Source organism: Neodiprion fabricii, chromosome 7 (assembly GCF_021155785.1).
Source record: "Neodiprion fabricii isolate iyNeoFabr1 chromosome 7, iyNeoFabr1.1, whole genome shotgun sequence".
Lineage (NCBI taxonomy): Eukaryota > Metazoa > Arthropoda > Insecta > Hymenoptera > Diprionidae > Neodiprion > Neodiprion fabricii.
Window position 1 is genome coordinate 8,629,599 of NC_060245.1, and position 23,832 is coordinate 8,653,430.

A 23,832-nucleotide genomic window follows, 5' to 3' on the forward strand; every position below is an offset into this window, starting at 1 on the left:
TTAATTTCAGTTCTCTACAGTCAAGTTCATGAACCCAAATCGCCAACTGCGAACAACACCACTTATATTTTAATTAATACTATTAAAGCCTATTTACTGACAAAATTATACACTTGCCTGTCTCGTTGTCCAACAATCTCCACGAACTGAAAGTTTCACCTTGTGAAGGGGGGGGGGGGGGGGGGGGGGGGTAAACCAACAGACAGCCAAGGTAATCCCTGGTCTGGAGGATTGGCGGTGTTTAGGGTCAGTAACCCACGACTGAAAATAGGCAGGCGACGCTGTTTACTCCGAGTTCGCAATTATAAGAGAGTACTGGAAAGCCCGTATCTCCGATTAGGTGACATACGCCTCTTTTACTTGTGTCCAGCTGGAAGCAACGGCCAAACAAGCCCTTGCCTTACGAAAGGGAGCAACTGGCGGAGGTGCCTGTTCACGTATTTAGGCGGCTTTAGTGCTACCCAAGTCCGCATAGTTTGACAGTCCAAGGTTTTTGGGGTCTTATAAGCTGATCCTGCTTTTTACCCATCAGAGGGGATCCTTTATATGTATACTCGTTCGTTCATTGAAATTTTACAAAGAACACCACAATAACGGGTTTATCTCATAGGCGCTGGCCTCGAGATAAACCGTACTCGTTACAAGTTATCAAAGTGAGACATCATGGTTGAAAATCATCAGTCACCCGGTACCTTTGACGATGCTTACACCCCCCACGAGGCTGACACCTCTAAACGTTCGGTTTCTCCGGAGCCTAGGTCTTCCATTACGTGGTAATTTTGGAAAATGAGAATTCGTGTTCGCTGCATCCTGTGTGTGTTATTATGGAAGAAATAATAAGAACACCGAAGCCTGTGGCATTCGACAAATCGATTGCGCACTCTGAGATTCATGTTCATCAGCCGTTTGCATCATCCACCTTCAAGAACAACGATGAAATCCATATTGTTCTTCAACATCAAGACTTGTGCCTACTGCCCAGTAAAAGCTCTCTACACATTTACGAAAAAATTACAAAGGACGATGGTGTCAATGCGGTGACAACCACAAAATTGATCAATATGTTTGTTTGCCATTTGTTTAAGGAAGCTAGCTACGAGTTGAATGCTGTGGAGATTGATCGGAATAAAAATGATGGTATCACCAGCTTTATGAAGGGACACTTATCCCTGAGTCCGAGTCTGCAATATAACCTGGCGAATACCGGTTGCTTAAGTGGTGATACCCAACTAACTGATGCTTCTGGAAATTTAGACGGTGTTTCACCGTTGAATTATTTGCTAGGCTTCACCGAAGATTATTATCGAGTCATCGTCAATGCCAAACACGAGTTGATTCTCACACGTTCCAACACCAATTTTAATTCAGTGATTCAGACCCTGCACACGGAAAACTTCAAAATTACTGAACCGTACTCGTTACAAGGAAGTTCGCTACGAGTTGAACGGTGTAGAGATTAATCGGAATAAAAATGTTGGTATCACCAGAGTTATGAAGGGGCACTTATCTCTAAGTCCCGGTCAGCAATATAATCTGGATAATACCGGTTGGTTGAGCGGTGATATCAAACCAACTGATGCTTCTGGAAATTCCGACGTTGTTCTGCCGTTGAATTATATGCTAGGTTTCGCCGAATATTATAGTCGAGTCATCGTGAATGGCAAACACAAGTTGATTCTCACATGTTCCAACACCGATTTGAGTTCGGTGATTCAGACCTCGCCCACGGAAAACTTTAAAATTACCCTTAATAAAATCGAGTGGTTGCTACCCTACATCAAACTGGCCGATAAACCGAAAATCCAGCTACTCAACTACATTGCCAACGATCTGGCCATATAGATGAGTTTTCATTTTTCGGAAACGTACGTGTATCGGATGCTCCCGTCAACGTCGCGAGACATGTGGGCGGTCAAGAAATCGACGCAGTTGGAGAAGCCGAGATATGTCGTTCTGGGATTCCAAACTGCAAAAAAAAATGATCTCCTGAAAAATGTCAGTGAATTGATCATTGTCGAATCAGAGATGTAAACCTCTTCCTCAATCCGCAGCGTTATCCCTACAGAAATTTTGATCTGGATGTATCTAATAATCAGTACGCCATTCTCTACAACATGTATGTCCAGTTCCAAACGGCCTGCTACGACGAAGAGGCCGAACCTCTGTTATCGGGGCGTGAATTTATAAACCAAGCTCCCCCTGTCGTTGTCGATTGCTCAAAACAAAATGAATCGTTGAAAACCGGACCGGTGGATATTTGATTGGAATTTGAAGCGAGCATGGAATTTGCCGCAATCACCGCATGCCATTGCATGATCTTGCACGATCGTGTTGTCGAGTACAGCCCGATTAGTGGCACTGTTGAGAAATTAGTATAAGTCAATTTTGGGATAGGATGTTTAATCATTACTATTGTGTGAATAAAGAAAATACGTGTAAGGTTATTTGCTCAATTGAAAATAAGATGATCTATCACCATTCTTATGTCTAAGCCGAAAACCGAATGTAATTACTGATAAATAATAAACATCTATTCAAAGCATCCAACCGTTATTCTTTGAAACGTTACATTTCACCTAACCACATGATGAAAAAAGTTGCCATCTTGCGGCGAGCATTGGAAATACCACGCAGACTCGATCGGTGAAATATCGATTGATCGATAATGTGGTGGGGCGCCACATGCGACAAACCTGCGGCAACACTCTGTAACACCAACTGTCGGTAAGATCAGAGATAACAATTTCGTCGGTAAAATGTTTCCTATCCAACAATGAAAAATTTGAAATGTTCGCTCATCTGACGGCAAAAAAATCAAAATGGCTGCTCATCCGACTGAGCAAAAATCACATTGTTAAACCACCTTCCGGTTAAATCGGATGAAAATATAGGTGGTGTTATTCATGGTAACTCTTCAGCCGGTAACGATATCGTAGGTGAGGCTTTCCATCACGGTGGTAACATAGCGACTATCGGTAAGGTAGGAATCGGGACTACTCTGCCGGTACGCCGCCATTTTTTGGTCCAGAACTCTTATATCTATACTACTCTCCAAAAATATTGCATGCAGTTAATAAAAAAGTGTAACCCATCTTTCAAGACACTGTCCGTGTGTCCGTGGTGCTTCTTTCACGCGTAAATACCTCTTTTGATTCAAACGATTTTATGAAAGACTGCTCAATGATTATGTCGCTTGATACTCCACAAAAATATTCATTTGATCGTCTGATGCAGAAAAAATTACCGAATAATTTTTTGAGAGCTTCATTCTCCATCGAAGATTCCAATTTCCTCATATCCTGAATGTACGTATGGGTCGGTTTTGCGTAAAGAAAATATCTTGTTGCGTGGAAATGTGAAAGCATTTTTTCACGGTAGTTGAATGTATCTTCCAATTCCTCATTCTCTCTGCTTGACAAATTTCATCACAATAGTAATTATTTCCAAATATTGTACCCACAGCTTTTCAGTAGGACCTTTATTTTGTTGTTTTGAAAATGTAATCGCTTGATTAATAAATTAACTTAATGGCACGTATCCATTCGTGATCGATATATACCTCTTTTTTTTTAATAAATTCTATGAATTCACCCCTACCAGGAATATTTAGTATATTTTTCCACTTTTCAAGCATTCATTACACCCCAATTAATGTCATATCCGCGGCAGTGAGTACCGTTTCCAATCTTGACATAAGATATGGATCCTGAACTTTGTCATGTCGAATCAATATTTGTATGATTCTCATGAAATGGCATATATTTGAGTCGTCAATAGTAGCCTCATTATAATCGGTTTTATCGTCAAAATATTGAACGAAACAGCTATCTTTCAGTAGCGTCATTAAAGGCCGGGGAAAAAAAAGACCTAAAGTCTCATACAACAGTGTTTGTCTGTACGGTGCCAAAACATCTAAGGATGCTAAAATATACACCAAACGTTTTGACTCGTGATGCATAAACAGAAACCCAAAGCAGTAAAGGAGAAAGATATGACCTCGAACGAATCGCTTGAAAAATAGTGGACATTTGAATTGAAGCGTCTCTAATTCGCCTGTTTCATCTTTCAAAATTATCGCTTCCAAAGAAAAAAGCAAGGAATCAGAGATAGCTTCATTTGAGTTGTTAAACATGATGTCGAGCAGTGGATAATACTCAGTTTTGCAAGCTACTTAACGAATATCGCGTCAAAAAATCTTTGCTGCTGCTAGAATCCTGAACTCTCCTTCCTGAGGGTCCTGTTTCTGATTTTCGTACCAAGTTTTGTTCAGATTATATTTTGGGTCTTGTAAGCAAACAATAGTTAATCCTCCAGTTTTAGTGGTGAAAATGATTGTCTCCGTATCTTTCTTCTGGGTTTTTTTTTTTTTTTTTGATTTTTTTGTCATCTGGCTGGTAATCTTCTAATACTCTCCTCAATTCCGCCAAAGTGAACTAGCAGTCGTTATTTTTTTTGATATAGGAAAAAATAGGTTCTGTACCTGTACCTTCGCAACACGCATGAACATTTGATTTATAACGTAACGAATGAAACATCTTTATTCACGTCAAATAATTGCTCATGGTGGATACTTTGCTTCGATCTGTGCACTTCGATTTGTACACATCTGCACACTGCGACTGAACATCTGTTCACTAAAGTTACCTTCTGATCTATTGACTAACTGTGTCGTCTCTTATCGTGACGACATGCCGTGTTGCAGTTTTTGTCGAACGTAGGAGACGTCCTGAATTTGAGGTAACGACTCTCGCGTCCGAGAGAATAACACCGAGGTTTACATATGTTTTTGTATGGATTATTGAAATTGACTCGACTTCAACTGCTATTTTGCATTTTCACATACCGTTATACTCACTCATACTACATTCACGCACACATGCTTGAACATTCCGAACATTTCTATACATATATATTTTTTTTTTACTAATTGAACTATATTTACAAAAGGGGCGCCGCCCGCTAGTACATAGTGGAGGAGAAGCAGTAGTTAATCATATGAAATTAGCACGAAGATCGAAAATGTATTTTTTTTTTTTGTTTTTAGTCGTTAATTGAAAATTGATTCCAAACAGTTGACAATACCGCACGAAGCGGTGACACGGTTTGCATTGACTTGTTAGACGTTTACCAGAGAATTGTTCATTTGTCGTCAACGGTCCTAGACAACACGCTTTTTGCACCGACAAAATCTTGGTATGAAGTATCCATACTTGCTGGGGAATCAGGAGTAGGATCGGATTTGATAGATCTAATGGGGAGGATGCAAATTTTAGTAATTGGTCGTTTTAATAGTGACTGAGCGGTGTTAATTGTCGCGACACGTATGCGATCGTCGGGACTCGGATGACACTCGGTTATTCGACCTAAGAGCCATTTTGTTGGTGGCAAATGTTCGTTTCGCACGAGCACTAAATCACCGACTCGCAAGTTGTTTCTAATTTGTGTCCATTTTGGTTGGATTTAAAGCGAATGGATGTATTCGCTTGACCAGTGTTTCCAAAATACCTTCAGCATTTGTCGCAAGAGTTTGCACCGAGACAATCGATTCTCGTTGAGATTGAGCAAGGTTGGCATCGGAACACTAGTTAGCGGTGTACCTATCAGAAAATGTCCTGGTGTGAGTGCGGAAAGCTCTTCAGGTTCGGCATCTCAGGAACCGATGGGTCACGAGTTGAGGCATGCTTCTATTTGTGTTGATAGCGTTGTAAATTTCTCGAACGTTACAGTTTTTGCACCTAAAACGCGTCTTGAATTACGTTTTGTACATTTTATACCCACTTTCCATAGATCTCTGAAGTGGAAGAGTCCTAGAGGAATAAAATATCAGGTGGCGTTGTCAGTGACTAATACATTGCTTAGATCGGTATTTCGTATTATTGATCTGTACGCATTTTGAAGTACTTTGTCTGCTCCTATAAATGTGGTACCGTTATCGCTGTATAGATCGGATTGTAACCTGCACCGTGAGACAAAGCGACGAAAAGCAGCAAGAAAGGTTTCCTTTGTATAGTCTGAAACGCACTCGAGATTTAACTGTGCGAGTTGACAGGCAAACGAATAGAACGAGGTGTGATTTGAACGATTTCTGACCTCAACCTTTCAAAGTACGAACTTACAAAAGACCTGCGTAGTCAAGCCCGCTGTCTTGAAATGGACGACTTGGAGTAGTTCGTGTGGCGGGTAAGTTTCCCATGATTTGCTACGGTACCGCAGTGTGCTCTCGAACACGCGTAACGCATTTGTATAAAAGATTTCCCACAAACGATCATTGGCCTACAATGCAATAATTTTGTAGTAAAAAACTGGTCGTAAGTTGTGGACCACTATGTAGGAAGCGTGAATGCGAGTGTTCTACGATTGGAGTAGTGATACGATGTCTTGGTAAAATTATAGGATGTTTTTCATCGAACGATAGAAATGATCGTTAAAGACGACTACCTACGCGGAGAATACTGAATTCGTCGATAAAGGGATTAAGTGACCGTATCGCTGATCGTCTTGGCAACGGTAGTTGTGAGGTTATTGCGTTTATTTCTTGTTGTAAAAACTCGGACTGTGCAATTTTGATCTAATATTGTTTTTCGTTAAGGATTTCATCGCCTGAAAGTCTGAACTTTGACACGCGAGGTTCACGTTCAACGTATGCGACGATACGCATGCAATATGCAGTGATGCGTAAGAGTCTGGGCCATGACGAGATTTCAGTGGGGAGTTCCCAGGATGGAGTCGATACCGCTGCAACGTGCACGGTTTGTTCGGAAATGGTTTTCTGTCCGTCTGCGATTTCGGGCACACATGGCCACGATGTTTTGTTATTTTTAAGCCACGGTGGCCCTTGCTACCATAGATGATGGTTGTAAAGCTCTGATGCTGTTAGTCCCCAGGACGTACAGTCCGCGGGATTTTGAGCTGTAGGAACATGATTCCATGTGACCCTAGGAACTTGGGTTTGTATCAAAGCTACTCGATTAGCAATGAACGTAGGCCAAGCAGATGGATGCTCTTTGAGCCATGACAGAACGACGGTAGAGTCACTCCATGCGTAAGTAGTACACGATGTTAATTGCATCGGGTCTATAACGTATCTGATTAATATTGCGAGCAGCGTTGCTGTGCATAACTCGAGTCGCGGTACGATAATGGTTCGTACCGGCACAACTTTTGACTTTGCTGTTAACAGGCTAATTTGAGCGTCATTATCTTCATCGACTACGCGTAAGTAAAAGAAGGCTGCGTACGCGCGAGTGGAGGCGTCCGCGAAACCGTGAATTTGACACTGAGTCTCGTTTGACTTGAGCTGATTCCGTCTGGGCATTGATATAATGTTGATGACGGTTATATTGGCGCAATAATTTGTCCATTTTTCGGCTAAATCAAGGGGGAATTCATCATCTAAATCTGATTACAAAATTGAGAGCTCTTGAATTAATATTTTTGCAACAACAAACACCGGCGATAACCAACCGAGGGGATCAAATAATTTCGCGATTACTGACAATACAGCGCGTTTCGTGAGGCGATCTTGTTTCGGCATTGCGGCGTTGAAGCAAAATGCATCGGTTTCCGGTAACCAACTAATACCGAGAACTTTAATTGTTTCGCACGAATCGAAGAATCAGATTTTTGTGACTTCTCGATCTGTTTTTGGAATTTTCTCCAATAGTGGAGGGTAACTTGCCATCAATTTACGCAATGTCAAGGCTCCGCGAGTTAGTAATTTCTCAATTTCGAGTCGTAGTGAATTCTCAGTAGCTTCGTCATTTGCTCCGAATAACGCGTCGTCTACACAGAACTGTTGGCGCAGTATTGGAGCTGCTAACGGGAAGTAATTTTCTTCATCATCAGCTAATTATTTGAGTACGTGGTTTGCTAGATACGGGGCAGATGCGGTACCGTGTGTGGCCGTAACACATTGGCACGGAACTATTGGAGTACTGGGCGTTGAGCGCCACAGTACCTGTTGATACCTCGTGTCTTCTGGGTTGACGAGAATCTGTCTGTACATTTTTGTAATATCAGCAGTGAAACTGAATTGGTGTGTGCGCCACTTCAAGATCATGGCTGGTAAGTCAGCTTGAAGTTTTGGACCTACCATGATATGGTCATTAAGTGACATAGCGTTGGACGTTCGACTCGATGCTTTGAATACCACTCGTAATCTTGTAGTACTACTGTCTTTGATTACAGGGTGGTGCGGTAGGAAAACATCGGGATCGGATTCTGGGGAATTGAAAGACGTCGATACCATATGCCCGAGATCTAAATATTCCTGCGTAAAATCACAGTACGGAGTGACTAGCTCAGAAATACGTGTGAATTTACGTTTTAATTTTAGCATCCAATTTACCGCTGTTTGGTTTGATGCACCAAGTTCAACAGCATTTGAGTTCTTAAATGGTAGTTTAACTTGATAACGTCCGTCTGGTAAACGTCTATGTGTCGCGGCAAAGTGCGTTTCACATTGATTTTTGGTCCTTTGTGAGAGGTGAACAGATTGGAATTTCTTTGAGTTCCCAAAAACGTCTTAGTTCTAGCGATAAGTTTAACTCTGAGATCGTTGGATGAGTATTTAAGTTGGTCAAATTCTCGCTCGTGTTTGTCGCAACTGGTCCTGAGAGAATTTTGTGCACTGGGCGATCCAGACGGCCCACGTTTTATCCTTTACGTAGAATACTCGCATAAATTCCTGCCCCGAGAATTAATTGGATCGGAACAGCACTATTTTGATCAGGATCAACTAACTCGAGATTATTCAAATGATTCCAATTTAGACTGGTTACGGTACCTTTTGGTACGTACGAGGTTAATTTTTGAAAAAGAAGAGCATTGCATCTCATTGACGAACCATTGCGATTGCAGGGTTTGAGAGTTAACGAAACAACAGACCAGCCAATGCCTGCTGCTGAGCCCCCCAATTCCGGTGACCGTTGACTGTACTTTTCTCCGCGGTAGTCGTAAGTTTTGAACAATCGACTCCGTGAAGAATGAAGTTTGCGATGCCTGATCGAAGAGCGCTCGAATTTTCATAATTCACCCGTTTGGCGCCTCGAGCCGTACCCAAGTAGTGGCTAGCATAACAGGACTCGAAGCAGGCTGTTTCTCAAATGGATGAAGAGATCGCACACTAGTGGATGCGCTTGTGCCACTAGCGGATTCAGGTTGCTTCGGTATCGAAGCTTTTGATTGAATTTTTTATACAGTATTCCCTGAAAGGACCGCTACTGATGTTTGTTCAATTTTCCGTGCATGTGGAAAATCGGCATTATACATGAGTGTATGATGCTTCTTCTTGCAATGAAATCACACGTGCTTGCTTGGGCATGGCTGAGTGTTGTGATTAATTGATAAACAATTATAACACCAATGTTTTTCGCGAACCAGTTTTTGTCTTTGTTCGACCATCGTGATTTTGAGCGATTCGCACTTATAAATCGAATGCTCACTATCGCGCGCGTGACATTTCATTGTCGTAGACAAATGGGATTTAACTGAATTTGTGGTACCTTTTCCGGTATCAGCTTTTTACCCGTTATGCTCGATGTGTGTATTGACATTGCCTCGAGGACACGAATTCGGTGATCAAGAAAATTTGTGATTTCGTCATAGGTGGGATAATACTCTTTTTAACTTATTTCATTTCTCATTCTCATCGAGAGCCTGGGTTAAGCTGGCGGATGATTACAAACGGTAAAATGTTATCCCACGTGTCTAGGTTACGATTCAAATTCTTCAACGCGTGCACAGCTTCGCAAGTCTCTAGAAATATTTGATATTGGAAACTGTCTGGTGCTGTACGTGAGGTTCATGTAACTGAAACTACGTTCATACAATTTGAACGAGTTTTCACTCGTTGCATTACCTTCAAAATTTTGAAAAAGAACTTTTCTGCACTACCTCTGTCAACAACTCAACTACTTCGTAGTTTTCATCAATACTGTCACCCGCGGAAATCATCCCCGACTTTATTCCTTTGTTACGTAATGCACTGGTTTTTGACAGGAGCTAGCACAAACAATCGAATTTGTGGTGTGTGCCCATTATATATGAACTTTTTACTCGTGAGAGGCTTTCACGCACTTACGGCTCCTACGGCATATTACTCTCCTCGCAAAATCCCTATTTCATGCGCACTTTCCATGAAAATAACTCTCCTTAAGATGGTACCTAAATATGTTTAGGAATCGTGGGGTGACAAGTGTAGAAAAATTGGAAATAACATAGGAGATAACATGGAATTCATGAACACGAAAAGCCCATTTAATCCTTTTAGTCACAGTGGGATGCTCAACATCCCATCTTAAAAATTTCTATGTCCTAGCCTTATAACATTTTATTTTCAACTTCGAATGATCTTTGTTACTTTATATAACCCCAAACATCACCAAGTAACAAGTTTCGGCCAGAATCGTCGAATAATGACAATTTTTTCTATTTTACATTCGCCATGTTGGATTTAGAAATTATAAAATTTTGACGTCAAATTCGTACTCAGTGATCCCTCAGAAGCCCTCAAGTAATGAAATTCAGGCCAAAATATTAAGTTTAAAAATGCCCGGCTTAGAGGGTTGATTGGGTTTCCTATGGCACAAAATTCACTTATAAACAAATCCGAATATATAAAGATTAAAATATATTAAGCCACAATGTGAAGTCGTAAAATGGACAAGAAACTAGCATACGGAGATACAAAATTGCCAGAATTTTTCCAGTTTACCTTTCCGCATTTCGACTATTCTATCTTACAACTTTGTGCATTCCAAAATTCTATAAAAGAGATTGTGGTAATTTCAAAAATCTGACGTTAAGACTCTTTCCTTTCATAAATTTCCCAAATTGTCACCCATCGTCTTGTAATTTTCTATGAAGCGACAAAGAAAAAGGTACACCAATAGCCTGCTCAACTCGCTTGTGTACCATCATAAATGAGATTTTTACTAAAAAGAAACGAATACTATGATCTCTTTTACTATCTCAACAGAGCTGAAAGTAAGTACCTTATTATCATCCATCACACTATTCATATTTTCTATCCAAACAGCATCAACAGGGCCGTCAAAGAGTATCCATTTCTCATCTGGGGTATCTTCTGTTGATAAAGTAAAATATCAAAATATCGAAAATTATGATCATTTGCTGGCCTTGGTTTCAAAAATTTTGTATTTATCAGTCCAATTTCTCTTAAGTGTCCAGATATTTACCTGCACAAGTCTTCCGCATGATAGAAGATATCACACCGTCGAGCCATTCACCAGTCAACAGGTTGTATTCTCCATACAACTCACCAAGGTTCGAAGCCTTTGGATTAATTGGATACTCAGACACGAGATTCGCACCAGGTTTCCCATCTTTTTTCATTTGTGACAAAGTGTTCTTTAGCAACTTCCATGTCACTGATTTGGCTGTATTCGATTGTCCGACAATCATGGTCGAATGTCGAGAATTTTTTGTTTCGTAAAGTTCAATCACTTTCGTAATCGTAATTGGAATGACCTAGAATATTGATATCTGAGATAAGAAACCTATGCAACAATTCCAAGACCAATTTATTACTAATGCATTGTGATCTAAGGATCAAATGGCAGAGTTCAGGTTCTTTGATGAATTTCTATCGATGGAGCTACGACGAGAGTGTAAATGCGTCAAGAAAGTTACGGAGGCTGGTAAGAAAAATTGAAATGTAGTCACGTGACTCAAGTTTTTGCACCTTATTGATTGATATTAATTACGTTACTATGCAAAACCTCAAACGGGTGGTCTATATAGATGCCAAGTATTTATTAGTTAAAGTTGTACTTCTTATACGCGGATGCTTATGGCGGTATGTGAGAGGCATGCGGAAAAATGCCGCTTACCGTCAAAATGTCGGACAAATAATGTAGACATATTAACGAAAAATTATCCAAATGGTATACGGTATTTTAAAGAAAATGTACGCGATGTATGAAGATCTTTATCTGTTTCGTTTGCAAATGATAGTAAAAAATATGAAGTCTTTTACACGTGATTCCACATATAATGCTCGAACGAATGCTCATAAAATAATTTTTTGGAATTGTATAATAGCGAAATACAACTTAGTTCATTTGCAAAAAGTGATTACATGACAAACGATGCATATTACAGTAGTAATTTCTCGAAGACCATTACCTTGAAGATTTTAATTTTTAATTTTAATGGTTCAGAACGTCATCGAGAAGAATCTGCCGGGCCCGTATATGAGCATAGGCCTAATAACGAGAGTGGATACATAAGGAGAACTCGAGACCAAGGTTTGACCTACTGTGCATGCCGTAACATGGAAAATTTGAAATCTACGATGACGTCACAGCGATCAGCAGAAGATCGAAAATGTTCAGGAACGTTTTGGTTAACCTTGAGCGGTTTTCGCCAAGATATCAATCACCCTACATTCCACAATTTAGAGTTTGGAGAATTGCTTTTGTTAACCTGGACGCCTAGGCGCCTGTGTGATGTCAACCATCGTGACATTTTTTCCCATAACTTATAATTTCAAGAACTGATTGTGAGACGGAAGTCCAGTCTGATATCAACTATCTCACAATCTATGTCTACCAAATGACATTCAATAAATCAACCGCAGTTCCGTTAGGTTTCTCAAATGAAGCAACTGTTTAAAAATTCTGCTCTTGATAGTTAAGGTAAACTTGTGAAATTAATTCACGAATGTTTCTGAAAAAAAGGTTTATTAAGAAAAATGTGAGATTACAGCTTTAATTACTTCATAACGTTAATACCAAATTTGTTTTATTAAACAGTATCATAACCAGCTTGTGCACAATTGTATTAATTGCTTAGCGTCGCTTTCCGTACAGTATGAAGTTCCAGGAACCAATTTTGAAGTATCATGGCAGTTGGAGCTGCACAATTTACGCTTGGTGTTATATGCTTATCCCATCGTACAGGCGCAGTTGAAGTTTTTTGTATGTCTCGAAGCAATAAACAGCCCAAGTCCAGCAAATCAATGATTCGAACTTTGGGTACAAATTTATTTAGGTAATTTCTATTCTCTGCTCCTGTCGCGTACACAGTGTAAACTCTATCAAATTGTTCATTCAACTTTCTCAAATAGTATATTTCCAAAGCTTCAAGGTAGACCGTGAAAATTGCGTTATAACCATGAATGTTGGTTTTTATATTTGTTGTGTAGACAATTACATTTGTAAGGTGGCATGAAAAGAAACGTCGAAGGTTGTGCTTCCGAATCGAGTGAAATTACAGCCAATTCTTGTAACGAAAGGTGTTATTACTGGGTCCATCAAAGCCTCCATCTTCAAACTGCGCAAGGTGGCAGGAATGAGTCAGCTTTATACCACCTTTGTTACTTGACTACTGTGTGGATTGTATTCGATAATACAATAATGAACAATCAAGCAGTACGCTGATGTTTGAGCTAAAAAGTTGGATTTACTTAGCTTTCAATTCAAGCGAATGTCAACAGGTCTGTGCTTTGATGATGCGTCTGTTCTTTCGACTTGTTTGGGAACTCAAAATGGCAATTCAGGTTTTTCAAGCTGAGTGGAAGTTTTCAGAGTTCTAACGCATTTCGATGTGGTAGAAAGTAGAGGATATTCGTGCAATTCCCAAGTGAGGAAGCTTTTCGAAATGGCGGATCTTTCGCAATGATATTCAGCAGGTTAACTTTCCTCTGATCCACAACTTTCAAATACGGTATGAGTCTTCCGATTATGTTAATCACGATTTTGAATTCCATTTCTTGAGTCTGCACAATTGCGTACACGTCACTTTTTGATTTCGTGAAAGTTGACTCATGTTTGGCATTGGCAACAATCTTGCAGTAGTCTTCAGCGAAACCCAATATCATGCGCAGCGGTATCTATACAACAAAATTACCCTCGACATCGGTTAATTTTTCCTTTTCCACTACTTCAAGTCATCCAGTGTTCTCCATCAGCCAATACTGACCAGGGTTCAGGGAAGTCAAATCCGTCATGAGACTTGTCAAGTCAACATTCTTGCTTCTCAATCAATCAATCTGAACAGCATAAATTTCACAGCGAATTTCTTGAAAAAAATGACAGATGGCGTTTTTCACGAGCTGTATGTTTTCAGTCACTGTAACATCAGCTTTGTGGAGTCGTCCATTAATATGTACCAAACTTTTGCTGGGCAGTATGTATACATACTTATGCGAACTAATAATTCGAATTTCATCGCTGTGTCGAAGGCTGATAAGGCATGAGGTTTGTGCGCGTGAATTTTGTAGTGCGCAATGGATTCGTCAAAGACGATCCGTGTATAAATTTAACTGATTTCCTCGTCAATGGTACGTAGCAGATAATGAAACAGCAAAATTGAAATCTCATTTATGGGTATTTTCTTTTCCAAAAGGTGTCAGTTTTAGACCTAGAGCTGTCAGGACCTTCACGTTCCGAGATGTTAACGGTTCGAGAATTTATCAGTAATTGACTTGAACGGGACATGTCGACTTACTGATTATTGTGATTACTTAAATGACTCATATTGCGATTTGATGCGTAGGCGCAAGATCTTATACCTTAGTTGGACAGTCAGGAAAAACTCGTGAATAGTGTATGTGTACTTTACGTCTATTGACGTAGACACCCATTGTAATGCTGCCCTTAAACCACAACGCGTTGACTTTGAATATGGCTACAGGCACCTCTCATTCGTGAGTTCTATTAGCCTCAAATACACGCGGTGTAAATCTCAAGAGTCGAACAATGGAATCCTTTGGATCATAGTTTATAATGTGGTTGCATGTGATTTCGCTGCTTAATGTGTCACTGTTAGGCTTGATGCTGAACCTAATGTATGTATTTTTTAGTACGATTTGAAGATACTTCTCTATATCCTCGATCTCATAACTGCGAGTAGGTATGGTGGTCACTTTATCAGCCACGTAAATTTCATTTTGACTGACATCAACGTTGGGAATCGAATTAAAGGTTAACAACTCTACAAATCCAAGAGCATAACTTTTGTCACGAGCAAGTTCAATCGGTGAAAAATGTTGCGCCTCGAGAATCGAAGAGGTTCCCGGTATCGTTAATGTAAACGAATAATACATGACTACGAATGATAGATAGGCTTTGTTGAATTACATACGATGTTGTGACATGATAAGCCTACGAATTTGTACACAAAAGTTTGATTGGACTGTTGTGTGGATATAATCCTTGACCACTGAGCGGAACGAACGAGGAGTCCGCAGCTTGGGAGGAACACGGAATGAGACACTCTACAAGAAGATGCTGACGTAACCACCTAATACCTCGTAGTCCGCATTTCTGTTTTTCTCTTAATTGTTTCGTACCTATAACGAAAAGGCAGAATGGCGTCTCCTAGGTACGAAAAATTGGAAAACTGACTTCGACAAATAAACCAAGCCAAATTGAATCAACAGAAGCAATAATAAATAAACGGTGGTTCAAAGAAGCAGCATAACTTCACATTGACGATAGATGCTTCTAGATACTATGAGAAGCAGAACATTGACGATAGACGCATCTGGACACCACGAGAAGCAGAACATTGGGGAGTGAACCAGTTTGGCACAAAAAGGCGTATTTTAACTGTATGATCGAATGGACGGATGAATGAGTGATTTTTAATTATTCACATGTACAATTTTATTTATACATTTACACATCTTTAATTTATTTATTTTACAAAGTAACGAATAAGTCTTTTGGCTTCAATGTACGTGTGAGTCTTCATAAAATTTACGTAGTTCAGATTAATGTTATATAAATTAATAAGTTTTTAAATTTCTAAAGTATTACCATAAATATAAATGTTTCAATGTTTATACTTTTCACCGCATATAAATTTTAGACACTAGTGTCCGCATTCAAATGCATCGTAAATCTGGAACCTTCCGTAATTGTATTTGATGCTACCAGCGCTGTGATACTTTTATGAGATGCACGGGTGGTTAAAGCTTGCCGAAACTGTAAAAGTAAACGACATTGTTGTTATGTTTTTTGTGCGCAACCCAGTATATTCCTGGACTATCTTTATCGTCAAAGTTGACTACAGCTAACTGATTCTTTCGTAGGCCAATTTTGGGTATTGGGATTTGTTAATAACGCACAGGGGATCTTGCACCGTTAACATAGGTTTATTCGATAATAATATTTCCAATGACCGTTTGACATAGGTGTATGTACTCTATCGAGGTTGAGCCAGACTTACTGTTGGCAGACGATGACAATACAATATTTGTTTACATACATTGGTTATGTGTAGCTAGAAGGCATATTCACACATAACTAACATTTCAACATCGGGCATTCTGTTTTGCATGAAAAAACAGCGGGAATACGATATCTTGAAGATGTTCGCATATTTCAATATATCCCAATCAGTCAATGCTCAACGTGGTAACTTCGCGGCTAGTTTTTTGGAAGATGGAGATGCCTGAGGTATTGACAAGGAACATCCTCGAAGTGTCCGTCTCCGGTTTTGATGAAATTGGCATTAATGATAAGTATGCTAAAATAAGAGATGGATATTTTTTTATATCGGCTGAAATTAATTTAAAGGGTGTTGAACTATCCCCATGAAATGCTATTTTTTACAATTCCCATGCATAAGAGGGCCTAAGGTACAGATCGCAGGGAAACGTGATTTCCAGGAGTTTCTGACGCTGCTTTTTCTAAATCAGAAGTACAAATTAAAACGTTTAAAATGGCAGATCCAACATGGATGACGTTATGGAAGAAAAATCGATCGATTTTCACCAAAAAGACGTAGAAGCTGTTTTTAAAGTCGCTGATCATGGATCCACCAGCTTGGGATCCCGCAATGCAGGGATCTTCGTTGGCTCCACTTACGCAGCCTCGACATCCTTCCTTCGAAATTGTCGCTATTCCGCCACTCATTGTCAAAAATGTCCTCGAATTCGTTGCTGACTTCCTGCTTGATTCCGTTGAAACTTGAAAAACAAAAGAAACAAAAAGCCTGAAATATCTTATTCGGTACTCGCTACAGTGTCCCTTCTCAGAATTTCGGATGCGTGACTGCAAGTTCTGGTGCTCTTTTACAGATACTTTACTACATGATACCGAAAACCCTTGTCCTTTTGGTTCTGCCCAGGATTCAGTGAGCCGCTTGTAACGGGCATCAAAAATGCCACGTTACAATAGGTACAATTTTATTTTACATCACATTTACAACGCCGTAATTATGAAGCTCAATTTATTTTCAGGTCTTGTAGCTCTGTGAAAGCGTATCGGTCGTGTTTGGAAATATGATCCGCTTATCGGCATTCCAGCTCAGTGCCATCTTCTTCTATTCGATGCTATAGATCTGATGCTTCTGACTTAGTATAAGACTCTGATATCTGACCAAATTTTAATGTTGTAAAGCACACTTTAAATGATCATCAAAAGTTGTCGTTGTTAATAGCGATCCTTTGACACCCGTGGCTTGTTCTTCATCCTTATCCTCCTCCGACAATCTAAATGATTACAATTTCACTCTGAAGCCAATGAATTCTGTCATTTTTTTTCCATTACACTCGTCTTTCATCAAACCGAGGACGTTTTTGTTAACCAACGGTATGCCGTACCCATTATTAAGTGAATAAGCGGATGTTTCACATCCATCTAGATTCTGTTTAATGCATTCGTATATGTTGGTAATGGTGAATTTTTACATCAGACTATCCGTATCAGTATACATCAATTTTGTCTGATGCCCAAATTTCGTTTCAATATAATCGTAGTGAAAATCGTAAATAAAGGATTTCGAAAGATATAGAATGGAGAATCCCGTATATAATGGTTTGTTGAGTTTGACTTTCGTTTTACTCAATTCAATTATTATTTTATTTTCATCAAAAATGGTACAACTGTGAAAGTTTGGTTTGGTAATGGTAGCTCTAGCACTAATGGAAGCATTGTCCATCCTGTTCTTTCTGACATTTTTCAACGTTTCATCGAGAAATGCGTGATTCATTCACTCAGAGAACGTTTTTTTCGCATTCGTTATTCGATTTTTCCGCAAATTGGTATCTAAATACATGTATTTTTTGAGCCATAGCATTTGCCTAAGTTAGAGAATTCTGAAATTTTGACCAACTTTAGACCCAATTGTAAACATTGTTTCAAAACACAGCAATGAAAAATGTGGTTTTGCTTGGAAAGCAGCGTGGTTGTCAATATCGGTTGCTTACTATTTGAGATCGGAGGTACGTAGTGCTCCGGGCACAGTGGTAAATCATTGTGCATTTCATGCAGTTCCTCAGCTCTTGACGACCAACTCGTGAAACACCAATAACTCCGGCCCTGACCAACGCGCGGGTCCGCAAACTCATGCGTCCGCCCCTGAGCTCACTTTCCAGTCGCGCGCCGCAGCGAGCGTCATCCACTACGTCACGCGCACCGCTAACGCCACCCACGCAGCCAGGCGCGCGTCCCGCAACCAGCTCACCGAGTTTCCCACTATCAAGTTTGGGCCGCAGCCGGGATATGAAACCAACGAAATCGACCATCGATATCACAGCTTCGGTATCACTGATTCTTGGAATACCTACTACCACAGTTTCAGTATCACTAATTCTTGGACTTCTACCACAAGCCAGACCAGCAGCCAAGCAGCCATATCAGTACGCTCTACTTCTTCAGAAGCAAGCAGTTTCAAACTTCGCATGATTGGCACCTCCACTCTGGCTCCAGCCAGCGTAATCGAAGAGACTTGCTCCCAAAACTCACCAGCTCCCTGGGTACTCCATCTGGTGGAGTTTTCGCCGCGGCCCCTCACAAGGCCACCCAGTGTTTTGCTATCTCTCTGGGACATTAGACGAGCAAGATTCACCTCACCAAAGTACAGCCGAGATGTCCTACCTTTACTGTCTCCATTGAAGGCGTCACCAACCACATACAACACGGTGGCCACCCAAACTACCACACAGTCCGACAGCGAGTGGAAGTCTTCATAGCCCATGAACCAAGCAGAAAATCGCCAGCCTCTGACACCACCAAATTCACCTGAGAGCCGCTACACGCCACCGCCTTTCACTACGCCGATACACAGCTACACATCTTCGCTGCAGCCTCCACCGCAACACAGGCGAACAATCACCGTTCCTTTCATTACTTGGAAGCCAAAACATTAAATTTGTTGTATATAAATGTATATAGTTGATAAATAAACAAGCATAAGTCTGATCTTTGACTTCAGCAGCGACCAACTTCCTCCATGCGGCTCGGTCGAAGCGCTAACCACATCTAGCACATCAGCATATTTCAAATCTACCTCTAATATGTAAATGAACTCCACTGCATCTGAGATGGTGAGAACGTCAAATTACCTAAAATCCAATATTCGTTTCAATGTACTTTATAGCAGAACAAATATCATAGTAGCACTGTGTTACGCCCCGACGTACCGCCTTGGCGTACCTTTTTCAAAATTCCATTTCATTTAATTTCTTCAATTTCTTCAATGCACAAATATTATTTCATCAAAGTCTCCTATTCTAATAACGGCGAGTTCCACCCCTCCTGGCAAAAGTCACGTAGAGACCAACCATGATCCCTAGTATGAGGTTCGACTTACTTCTATTTAACTGGTATCAAGAACGGGGATAAGGGACTGCTGAATTAGCATCAGTAGCGCTCAGCTTGATAATATCCCTCTTTTTAAATTAAAACTATAACCAACAACTAGGATAAACCACTACCTTTGAAACCACCAAATTGAAATAGATTACTCAATAGGATGTATGAATGAATGTGTGAACATTGTCTGTAAATATCTCTTCTTCATATTTTTAATATTTCACCGACAAGATTGAGAATCGTCGGAACACCGTCGAAGGGCGTGAAGTAACGCTGACCATGTGGATTGGGGCACCAGGAGGTCGCCCTCGCACCTCATTGGCTAATTACCGTTGTCACTTATTACAACTGCAGCTTCTTGGACCCTCAGGCCCAAGAAGCCGCGTCTTTCGTCTGTTAAGTCTTGAGGTGCATGGACCTCAACCCGTATTAGCCCTTCTTGAGCAATAGTAGCGTTCGGTAAATCTTAGTTGTGACCGGCCTAAAGTCTCGCGCTAATTCGTCAAATTCGAGCATCCGGTTATCCTGTTAGCTGCAAAAGACTCACTATCTTCTGCGTTTCCATCTTTTCTGTGCTTTACTAAATCTCATGATTTCGAGAATAGACATTTTTATGCCATTCCATTTTCCGTAATTGAATTGACTTCGGCCCTGATTCAACCGAATCAGGTAATTTTAAGTACTAATAATAATAACTACATTATCATTTTTAATAAATAAGCTTTGGAATCATTTTCAACATATATCAAAATCAACAAATTGACACTTTCAACCATAGCTTTTGATAGTAAAGTATCATTCTAAATCCACAAAGACTAAGTGCCCGACGTTCAACATCGGTCGATTCATCAACTCTTCCGAACTTGAGGTGAGGCCCTGGTCCAGAATTCTACTGACGTAAACCGACACGATCCGACGGCTCTCAATCTCGTCGACTGATTCACCTAAAGATAAGTAATTCCGAGTGCTAATCTTCGACATTGAACGAATCCTTGTTTTTACCTTTATAATCAAAATTTACTTCTGTAATATCCATTCAAAATCAAGTCTAGAATTGGTGGCTAGCTTCACTACCACAATTAAATCATACGTATTGTTTCCAAGATTCAACGAACAAGAATTGACAACAGGAAATATAATTAATTCAAGATAATCTAAAAAGAGAGATACAATATCGAATAATCACGAACAGCTAATAATAACCATCGTTCAAGATAGATGTTCTTGATATCAAACAATAATATCATGTAGAATAAAATAACACACGATTTGCTCGAACACGCAAACGGTCAAATTTTGTGATTCTGCAGCTTCTCTGCATTTGAATATAAATTCGTCCGTCGGCGTGGACCGTTATACAGGGTGTCCCTAAATTGAAGGACACGGACCAGCCAACGTGATACCTGACTGAAATACAACCGAGAAATTCTTTACTGGAAGCTCGTCCGACGCATAGTTTTTGAATTATAAACGATAGCGTTAGGCCAATCAGAGTGCACCATTTCATCTGGATTTGCCGCTACGGAAATTGCTGTTTTGTTCGTCAAGGTGAATTATTATCATTCGGTTACAAATTAAATATCGGCATCTCCCCTCTCTCGCTGTTGTACCCCCTTCTCGAGCGCTGACCTCGGTATTGTTGCCGCGGCACACGCTGCCGGCCGCACACCCACGGACGCACACTCATGTGTGTGAAAATAAGCGAATGCCCAGCTACACAATACTACGAAACACACATCTATGAGTGAAAATAAAAATAAATCTCCAAATAAATCAGCGGATTTAAGATTTAATGTTATAAAACACTTCATTCATTGTTATGAGACATTTCAATCACCAAATGATACAGAATATACTTTATCTTTTACCAGTTAAATCATATTAAACCATTTATTCTGAACAACCTTTTTCCCGTTCACGTTATTATAAAATTGCCTCAACAATTTAAACAAACCTCACAGACCTGTACAGGACTATAGCAACACGATCCTACAAATTACCGGCTTATTGAAAGGTAGGTCTTTCCCTTAGTTTTAATTTTTATTCACTGTCGTTATGTGGGAGCAGCCTTGATTATTCAATTAATCATTAGTTACCACCGCTCAGTACACTTTCACCCCCACGTAACAACCGTATAAATTATTCAAGTCAGAGTAAATGAGATATGATTCTTCCAGTATCAGATGGAAAGCATCTTCCATGTATCTAGTATTAGCCTTTGAATATCGGTTAGTCACTCCCTCTGCACTTCCTCTTCAATGGCACTAATAATATCGTGTAAGCCTAAAGGTGGTAAAAATTAACCTGAAGATGGGCGGTGGGCAGCCCAACCGAAACGTTGTCTATATAATAAATTGGCGGTTTCTACCTGACCTACTTCAACGAATTTACTTCACTACAAAAAAAAATAACTTGTTAATTGAGACAAATTTTGAAACCCCGCAAAATGGTTGGTTGGATCAAAAAAAAAAAAACAAAAATTATTTCCCGTATCAACATCATCGTTATCTTTAGTAATTTCGATTTATAACACTAAAAAATGAATAACAGGTTCGACAGACCTAATCGGTACATTTCATTTCTTTTTTCCCATTATCTTGGTCTATACCATAAACATTGATGAAAGGTCCGTTAAAATTTTCAAATTTTGAAATGCTGTTTCTATCTAGAGATATGTAAAACTTTATATCAAACCGTAGCACTGAGCTGAAATGTGTGTCTGAGCTGATTCTGTTGTGACGATTATTGGTTGGATTCAGAGCTGCAGTGACCGACTAAAGAAAACGGTAGAAGTCACTGTTTTGGATGTTTACCACAGCTTTTAAATCTGTAATATCCGTCGGTGACGAGATGTAGCCATGTAGACCACCCTGTAGTGGCGTATACTTGTTGATGTTAACATTGAGATTTATAATTGCAATTAACGAGCGGCCTGAGTCCTTTTCCTAGAAATCTTCCGCCTTTGTTAACAAACGGTCTGTCACATTTCCGATGAACCATTCGTTAATATTTGTTGACTGGAGGATGATTTCGGTTCTCGTATTAAAAAATTCAATCTCTTCAACCGTGTGATCATCTCTTCCTACGTTGAATTTACAAACCAGGATATTGTTGATTTTCAGGCCCCCCACTCTCTGCTAAGCGTTTTTTACTCTCGTAACAGAAAGTTCCTTTGCGTCTTCTAGAAAACTCTCCCTGATTTTGTGTTTTTATTTGACGACGGATTCGGTTTAAATTCTCTCCTCAAAAATAGACTCTAATTTTTGCCAGTGTACTTGATCACTTCTTCTTTGTTTGCGCGTACCATGACCCGTATTCGAAAGTCGTTTGAATTTTTCCGCGAGTGTTTTCAAGACGAGTCCAATCGTTGTGACAAGTCTCGACTCTTCTCTAACCATTGATGGCTTTCGCAATATTTTGTTCAGAAACTGGATATTATGAGTTCTCAATTCAATCCGTTTTGGAATTTCTGCCGTTGACGATGATTTGTTCAAGATTTCGTATGGGGATTACATTTTGTTGATCAATTTCAAACATTTTGTGGATTCCATCTCCAGCTTTTTCTACTTCTCACGTGCGCTTGGCCAGTTTAAGGTTGAATGATCGTTTTCCAGGGTGAGAATAATTTTCAAATGTCCACTTATAGATATATACAACCAGCTCATCATGACTTGGATTCCAAGAGCAATAGTAACCTAACTCCCCAGGTCCCAAGGCTTTTACCCTGTCCTTGTCAAAAATAATTCTGGGAACTATTAATTGTGGAATGTCACGTGGTTGATAGCAGATCGGAATTTCGATTCGCAAACAGTACTTGGAATTATGAGTCATGGAGAAAAATTATAACATGATTGATGTCGTAGAAGAAAAATGTGGGGTACTTGATATCACGCAGACATCCGGGTTGACGAAAAGAATTTTTAACGCTATTAATTGTGGAACGTCGCATGGTTGATATCAGATCGGAATTCGAACTTGTTAGAATATAAGGTATATGTAGTGTTTGATGGTGGGGAGTGAGATGGGAGAGACACGAGTACGCGAGCGCGAGCAGGCAGTCAGGCTGGAACCGTTATCGCCGAAACACTGTAAGCCCTCGGGCCATGTACCCACTAGATATAAGTAAATAAAGTATCTATCTGTAGCGTGTGGTAATCGATGAATAATCCTTTCTCTCACCCTTGCGTATACTAGACGTTACAGTATACATATTATATTGTATGAGAGTGAGAGAAATACAAATACTAGTGTATGCCTCTTTCTG

General features: G+C 39.9%; 1 protein-coding gene across 1 annotated transcript in view; it reads right to left on the minus strand.

The window, feature by feature from the left end:
- LOC124185963 (dynein axonemal heavy chain 2) overlaps positions 1-23,832 on the minus strand; it is a 670,443-nt gene that overhangs the window by 317,664 nt on the left and 328,947 nt on the right. Inside the window, exons 18-19 of the mRNA XM_046577226.1 lie at positions 11,199-11,490; positions 10,995-11,086 (exon numbers count right to left, since the gene is read on the minus strand). Of these exons, the coding sequence (XP_046433182.1) occupies positions 10,995-11,086; positions 11,199-11,490 (384 nt within the window). The remainder of the gene's footprint in view (positions 1-10,994; positions 11,087-11,198; positions 11,491-23,832) is intronic.